The sequence below is a fragment of the Monosiga brevicollis genome, genomic scaffold (genome assembly GCF_000002865.3).
Source record: "Monosiga brevicollis MX1 MONBRscaffold_11 genomic scaffold, whole genome shotgun sequence".
NCBI lineage: Eukaryota > Choanoflagellata > Craspedida > Salpingoecidae > Monosiga > Monosiga brevicollis.
In genome coordinates this window covers 879,660-887,149 of record NW_001865048.1, presented here as the reverse complement: position 1 = coordinate 887,149, position 7,490 = coordinate 879,660, and the positions used below count along the sequence as shown (strand labels likewise).

The 7,490-nt window shown below is 54.9% G+C and overlaps 2 protein-coding genes across 2 annotated transcripts; both read left to right on the top strand.

Moving 5' to 3' along the window:
• The first annotated feature begins 557 nt into the window (after positions 1-557).
• MONBRDRAFT_32580 (uncharacterized protein) lies at positions 558-3,591 on the top strand. The gene is made up of 13 exons (XM_001746205.1): positions 558-727; positions 957-1,115; positions 1,233-1,308; positions 1,455-1,489; positions 1,589-1,644; positions 1,772-1,902; positions 2,049-2,144; positions 2,232-2,307; positions 2,439-2,518; positions 2,641-2,719; positions 2,834-2,897; positions 3,049-3,292; positions 3,412-3,591. Exons 2-13 carry the CDS (start codon positions 1,024-1,026, stop codon positions 3,508-3,510), a joined length of 1,128 nt encoding a protein of 375 aa, XP_001746257.1. The 5' UTR covers positions 558-727; positions 957-1,023; the 3' UTR covers positions 3,511-3,591.
• A 1,010-nt stretch (positions 3,592-4,601) lies between these two features.
• MONBRDRAFT_25796 (uncharacterized protein) lies at positions 4,602-7,058 on the top strand (the record flags this gene model as incomplete). The annotated part of the gene is made up of 8 exons (XM_001746204.1): positions 4,602-4,964; positions 5,063-5,185; positions 5,299-5,547; positions 5,644-5,782; positions 5,965-6,024; positions 6,340-6,539; positions 6,670-6,795; positions 6,924-7,058. 8 exons carry the CDS (start codon positions 4,602-4,604, stop codon positions 7,056-7,058), a joined length of 1,395 nt encoding a protein of 464 aa, XP_001746256.1.
• Between the last annotated feature and the right edge of the window lie 432 nt (positions 7,059-7,490).

Below are 7,490 nucleotides of genomic sequence, written 5' to 3'. Positions count from 1 at the left end.
GTCACCTCCATTGCACCCAGGTCACCGCTCAATCAAGCAACACCAGGGGCCAACCGCCAAGTGGGAGTCCACGGCCAGAGAATGCAGCACCACACACACACACACAAAAAAAAAAGGCGGTGCTGGCAAACAAACAGAGCAGAAAACAGCTGGACAAACGGATTCTCCAAGCCTTCCAGCATTCGTACCAAATCCAAGCAAGAGCAGCGCGGCCACACAGCCCACTGCCCCTCGCGTGACCGACCGCGCGCACAAGCGAGCAAGTCACAGTCCAAAAAAAAAAAAAATGCTCCCTCACCATGCTGTCGAGGTAGAAAAGCGAACACAACAACTATTGTGACCAAAATAAAAAACTTGCTACCATCTGTTCTTGGCCATCCAAGAGTGAGAGATGGTCTCTTGCACCAAGCAAAGTTGCAGAGAGGCTTCACCAGTGTCAACGTCAGCGCAAGGTTAGAACAAGCAGGAATCAGAGATGGAGCAGAATCCGACACTGAAGTGTAGAGAAGTGTAGAGAAGTGTTTGCAAGTGTTTTTGGCTTCAATATCCAAGCAAAAGCAACAACGACAGCGACGACAAGACGACCGGCAGAAGGGGCAGTGGAGCCCTGTCGAGTAGCATTCAGACGCTGTGCACCCGCTGGTCGCACCAGACGGCGGATTGGACTTGAGGCCAACCTGTGTTTAGGCCGTTTGTGAGCGAGACGAGGCAGAATTGCTTCCTGTGCGTTAGTTGGCTCGCCTCCCCCGCGTTGCTGCTGCCAGTGGCAAGCTGACGTGGAGCACCAAGGGCAGCGCCGGTGTTCGAGCACCAGACCCAGGTGTCTGGGCACAGAGCCAAGCTATAGAGATAGGTCAAAGGGCGATTAGGGGGACTTGGATTGGGCTCTGGGCCACGCTGTTCACTGCACATACGCTCACATCACGGGACATTTTCTCTGCTCTTGATGACTTCAGCTCTTGGAGTTGACGCCAGCCCGTTTGTATCGGCCTGTAGCACATCTGTTTCATACCCATCATTAAGATGGCGGCTGCTTATCTGGAATCCCAAATTGCCAAGCATGCCGGCGAGACGGCCGAGCTCTGGCAAGAGGTCGAAACTCTCTACACGCGCAAGTATGTCACTGCTGCTGAGCAGCCTCCAGCTCGTTTTGTAACAGGGTCGCACCAATAACAACCCCTGCAACAACTCTGATGCGGTGTAACAAACGCGTTGAACTTGTGTGGCGATAGGCTGTGGCATCAATTGACGCAAAAGTTGCTGGAGATGGTGCAACAGCCCATGTTTGCGGACGATGGCCTCGTGCAGGTGTGTATTCCGCATCCCCTGACACCGCGCACCGCACCCCCTTTTCATTCATTGTGAGAGGGCTACAGCCGCCAAGGCCTGCATGTTGATCACAACTCCAGTCTCAACCCGTGTTTGGTCCCGACGGCCTCATCTGCTTTATCTAGCTCTATGAACAGTTCATCTCGGATTTTGCCTCCAAGTGCGTCTGGTGATGTGTCGACTGCTTCTTCTCATTGTGCTTCGACTTGGCAATGGGCCACCTTGAGATGGCCGATGTCTCACGACACCTCATTCCTAGGATTAACCAAGTCAGCTACGTCCATCTCTGCCTCGTCGTTGCCACCCAGATTGAGAGTAAGTAAAATTTCTTTCGCCCCTCTGTCGAGACTGCGTTTGTAGCCCTCTTTGAAATGGAGCTGTCTAGGCAGTCAGGGCGACGCCCACCCATGCTGGTCTCATATGTCTTTGCTGTCATGCTTAGCCCCCGAGCAGGCGCTCGAGTTCTTGGGCAACATCAAGAATCAGGTGACAGCCGACACTGCGGCGACGGTGCTTGTTCAGGCGGCCATCGCCGAGCTGCATCTTCGTCTCAACCACGAGAGCGAATGCCAGGTATGGATCGGTGTTCTATCAGTTCCACGAACCTGCCAGCACCCGCTTGAAGCCCAAGGCCGTTCGTTTTCTTTCTGCCGTGTCGGCAAATGTCACGCAGACAAAGGCTGATGGTTTGGCCTTGTTGCATCGTGTGCTTGTCTCAGGCTCAGCTGCGTGAGGCTGAGAAGCTACTGGACCAGTTGGATGGCGTGACAGAAATGCATGGCAGTTATTACCGTGTAGCTGCCGAGTACCACAAGGTTTGTGTATGATGCCCGCGTTCTTTCTCTCCCTGCACAGTTGCCGTACCTCCAGTTGATGCGCCCCACCCGGCCTGCATGCTATAGCACAAGGCCAACTTTGCTGAGTTTTACATCAACGCCCTGCGCTTCCTTGGGTGCACGGATATCAATACCCTTCCTGGTATGGTCAATGGTCATTGGCGCGCGTGTTGCCTCTTTTGTGCCGGGGTGGCCCGAATAGCCGCCAACTGTCTCCTCACCTTCGAATGACACGCCACGGACGCGTTATCGATCGATGTCTGCTGGGTGTAGTCGAGGATCAGGTGCAACGGGCTTTTGACTTGTCTCTGGCAGCGCTTTTGGGCGAGGGCATTTACAATTTCGGCGAGTTGGTACGTATCCTTGCCCGTGCTTGGCTGCTATAGCCGATCCGGCTTGGTTTGGCGCCCATGCCTGCCTGATTATACTTACCGCTCAACTCGTTGGGGCTTGTCACTGGTGCCTGGGGATATAGCTGTCGCACGACATTCTGAACGCCCTGCGCGACACAGACAAGGCCTGGCTGGTGGAGCTGTTGTTTGCTTTCAATGCTGGTGCGTGAGGCTTTGGGGCTCTCAATCAGAGAAGGGTTGATCATGGCGTTTCGCACCTTAAATCTTTCGTGGAGGGCCGTGCGAAAAACTCTAATGACATGGTCTTTTGGGTAGGCGACTTGCAAAAGTTTGAGGCTCTGGACAATCACTGGAAGTCATCTCCTGATCTGGCTGCCAAGTACGGCCCGCACCTTGCCTTGCTTGCTTCTCGCTGTCCCCGTTGATGGATTGCAAAGCCCTCCTCTGTGTTCCTCAAGACATGTAGCTCATTGCTGCTCTTTTCGTGCTCGTCGGTGCTGTCCGTATCGCCGACTGGTGGATGAATGTAGCACGGAGGTGTTGGGAGATAAGATTCGCCTGCTGGCGTTGATGGAGCTCGTGTTTAAGTCGCCCCCGCATATGCGGGACCTCAAGTTTGACACAATTGCTCAAGCGGCCAATGTGACGGAGGAGGCGGTGGAGCGCCTGGTGATGCGTGCCATGGCCCTTGGTCTCGTGCGAGGCGCCATTGACCAGGTCGAGGGCTTGGCCAAGCTCAACTGGGTGCAGCCGCGGGTGTTGGACCTGCAACAGGTAAGATCGACGGCCGTTGGACGCTTTGATGGCGCTGTGAGCGGGCGTGGTGTCTCTTGCGGCGTGGTGTGCCTCGCGGACATGCTCAATTGTTGGTCTGTACTCGGTGGGTTGTGCAGGTTGGAGCGTTGGCTGACCGGTTTGCCACCTGGTGCGAAGCCGTCAACGAGGCGTCACAACAAATGGAGCTCCAAGCACCCGAGCTCTTTGTGCAGTAAATGGACGCGTCGTGCCCGCTTTGCGCTTTGGTGGTGTTGTGTGTGAAAGCGTACGTTGAAGAATTCAAAGCTTTGCCTCTGTTTGATTGTGAATAACAACAGTTGTCAACACCACCAGCGTTGCGGTGACGTCAGTGCGCCGGCGCGTGCCTTGCCCCTATTCCGGACAAATGCTTTTGGGATTTAAAGCACATCTGTGGGATGTGTGGTTGTCAGCTCGTCCGCGTGGATCAAATCGAGACAACGCGGATAGGGGTTTTGGTTCTGCGTTTGAGACAAAGGAGAGAGTCTCTCTCACAAGGCAGTGCGAGTGGCCTTTGTTTGCCTTGAAAAATCCAACTGAATCCTTGCCAGCGAGCCCACAGACAGGCGTGAGCGCAAGCTGTACGCGATGGGCCGTAAGAACAATCGGTATTTTTGAGCAACGCTGTTGAGCGCTCAAGGCTCTGGTTGGTCCTCTCTCTCTCCCAAAAGGCGCACACCGTCCGTACCTCTTTCCAACTGCTCGCGCTGCCTTATATGGAACCGTGTCGTGTCTTTCTCATGTTGTGCGCTGTGCACATTTTTACTAACTCCACCCTGCCTTGACAAGTACTATACCCACAAGTTTGTCTACAAAGACATGACACTTTTTCTTCGTAACCCTCACCTTCAGTTCTCAATGTGTGAAAACAAAAAGGAAAAAAACACCAGCAAGCTCGGGCTTGGGCTTGTGGCAGCCCCCGCCCTCGCTCTGGTCTGACTCTATCCGTGTGTGTGTGTGTGTGTGTGTGTGTGTGTGTGTGTGTGTGTGTGTGTGTGTGTGTGTGTGTGTGTGTGTGTGTGTGCCCCTTGAATCGTTCTCCTCCTCGATCGATATCCTGGTCTCGGTCTCGGTTCTTATATTATTGTTATTTTTATTTTCACTCTGGCTGAGTGGGTGGGTGCCGGAGTCACCTGCGCCTACCCTTTTGAACGAGGAAGTTGAATCCTCTGCCCACTGCCCTGCTGTCCTGCTGCCCTGCTGCCCGCGGCCCGCGGTCCGCTACCTGTGGGCTCCGGCGGTTGCAGCGCATCGACAACGCCCATCTGTCTCCCCTTGGACTTTGACCATGGCCACGGTCGCCAACACCACCGCGGCTGTGCCGCCCCACATGATACCCCAGGCCGGGGCGCGAGCCGTCAACGCTTATCCTGATTCGTTTGGCATGTGGGAAGCCACCATCTTTCTCGGCATCCTCATCTTGATCAAGCTCATGGAGGCCATCCTCCCCAAAATCTGGCCCGAGTACAAAGTGCTCAGCATCCGCCATCGCCGCAATGTCATCACCTATTGCGTTGAAATGATCGTGACCACCATCATGTTCATCATTCAAATGGCAACTATCCAAGTCGTCATTGATCCGGATGCGCTTGCCTATGATGACCTGCGCCGCAAGTCCCACCTTCTCGAGGACGGCCTACTTGCGCCCTTGGTGCGTGGAAACGCCTTTCTGTGCCCCTTTTCTCCCCCCCCAAACTGTGATCCGCCTGACCATCCTCTCACTCATGCTGCATGGGCATACCCATCAAGGTGGCATTGTACATCGTGGAGCTGGTATATCGCCCCCAGACTGGCTACGAGCTCTGGACGCATCACGCCATCACCATCCTCCTGAGCATGCTCGCCATTTTTACCGTGCGCGACGATCAGCAGGTTCGTGACCAAAAGGCCCGCGTCCCGCAGCGCTGGCCACGATCTGCCCTTCGTTCTTCGCCTACCCCGGCAAGCCTCACCTGCAAGGCCCTGTCCGTCCTTGGCTGCTGCAGCTGTATCCGCTGCGGATGGGCTGGGTCGTCGCTCTGACCGCCACGACCGAGCAGTTTGTCTTTTACGCCCTCGGCATGCGTGTCGTTCGCATGAGCTACGAAGAAGCCATCCTCAAAGCCACAGCGCTCGATGCCCTGGATGGCCAAGATGAAGCGGACACCGACCCAGGACAGCAGATTGACGAGTATCTTCAAGTCGGACACGCCGAGCAACCTTCCCTGCTGGCCTCCAGTCTGATGACCACGCCCGTACGTCCCCGTTTCCTGCGTGCTTCCAGTCCGCTCGATCATGTTCTGCATCTTCATTCCCATCGCTTTGCATTTTGCCGGCATATACCACCCCAGACGGACGAAGAGTCGTCTCAACCGCACACTGTGATTGACGAAGCGGACATTGACGCAGAGAGTGAAGCTCAAGCGTCTCCCAGCAAGAGTCCGCCCCAGCTGCGCCCTGCCAACTCTCGCTCACGCCTCACTCGCGCAGGTAGACGCTACCATTGAGGTCCAGCGCATTTAGAAGCCCACTTCTTGGCCCGCTCTTCCTGCAGGCACATCTCATGCCAATCTAACCAGACGCCGCTCCTCGACCTCTGCTACACCGCCCACCCATGACAGCAACTGTTCGGGCTAGCCGACGAGTGCTCTTGCACGACGCACTTCATCCAGGTGAAGACGAGGAAGAAGGTCCTAAGCTTCTCCCCACCACCACCAACACCACCGAAGGAGGTATGGTGCCCAGGCACCGGCGTGGTCACCTTCATAGCCCTTGCTGGGTCTGCGAGGAGCTCACAGCCTGCTGTCGTATTCTGCCCAGGCACATCTCCTGCAAAACCTGCCAACACCGTGACTCGATTCAAGACGATGAAGCAATCTCTCGCCCAATGTACGCGCGACCCGCGCCTGCCCTATTTCTTTTGCTCGTCGGCTTGTTGAGTGGTCGCACCTCGCTCAGCCAGAAGAACAATATTATTATCAATATGCATACTGCTGCCTGACCTTTCTGCCTCATGCTTTCCCATGGTCTGTTATTTGCGGACTTAGTGCAACATCCTAGCCGGCAATTGCAGGCAGAAATGCGTCGCTCAGACTTTATCGTTCAACTCAACGCTGATCAAGAGGAAAATCGCCACTTGACACAACGGCAGGAGCAGATTCATGCCCATCGAACCCGCCTGATTGCTGTTTTGCGCCGCGAAGCCACCACCTTCAAAGTAGCATCTGTGGCGACCCTTCTTTGCAAAGTATGTTGTTGACGCATCCAAGATGCAAGCTGACCGAGTGAGCCAAGCCACCCCATGCGGCTCCAGTGGTTTGCGGTGTACGCCACCTCACCAAGTCGTCGGTGTTGATTGCCTCGCCCCTTTGGCATAGAGTACATCTGGCATTGGTGCCTTTGTGCTCCTAGCGCAGATTGATCCTTGGAATATTCCCGGCAACTGGTCCGAGTTCTGGACCATCTTCTTTTGTCTAGCCAACATTTGCCTTCTTGGCGTCCAGGTAGTGCCATTGCAGCCTGTACACGCTTGACACAACGATGAGCTATTGCCTCGAGTGCCAGACCATACTGCTGACTTGCTCACGGTTTGCTTCTGCTCTTATTTTGCGCACTCCTTGACGGCATCTAGTTCTATGCGGCGCGGATTGTGTGGCTTTTGGGCAACCGGTCAGACAAACTGCGCTACCGCTACGAGGTTAGCCACTACTACACCCCTGGCCCTTCCCGTGAGGGTGGAGAGGCCGTTGTCGTTGAGCAAAGCTAGTCTTGACCTTGATCATGCTCAAGCATGCCAAGCATGGGCACCACCCTGCTGGCGTCCTTGATCTTGTCTCTCTTTCTCTTTCTCCTGTGTGAGTATATTAGAGTTTCAATCCCCAACCCCCCTTCTTTCTCCTTTGATTTTACCCTTTTAAGTGGTCGTGACTCGCAACTTAACTTGAGCCCCTAATTCATCCCCATTTTGCATCAATCCGTGCGTTTCTTCGAGAACCAGACATTGCCAAGGTCGAATCGATTAATAGAGCGTCGCCCACAGACAAATTTTACAACATCGACAGCAGGCGCACGCGATGGCGCTTGCCATGCAGCGGGCCGGCGACGCGGGTAGAAATAGTTTATTTTCAGCTCTGTCTCTATCTACAGCTGCTCCGAGGCACTGGAGGACCAAGGCCTCAGCGTACTGATTGATGAGGCG

Coding starts and splice junctions, on each gene's coding strand:
- MONBRDRAFT_32580 (XM_001746205.1), top strand. CDS start 1,024: ATGGCGGCTGCTTATCTGGAATCCCAAATTGCCAAGCATGCCGGCGAG. Junction 1,903..2,048: donor ACCACGAGAGCGAATGCCAG/GTATGGATCGGT, acceptor TGCTTGTCTCAG/GCTCAGCTGCGTGAGGCTGA. Junction 2,519..2,640: donor TTTACAATTTCGGCGAGTTG/GTACGTATCCTT, acceptor CTGGGGATATAG/CTGTCGCACGACATTCTGAA.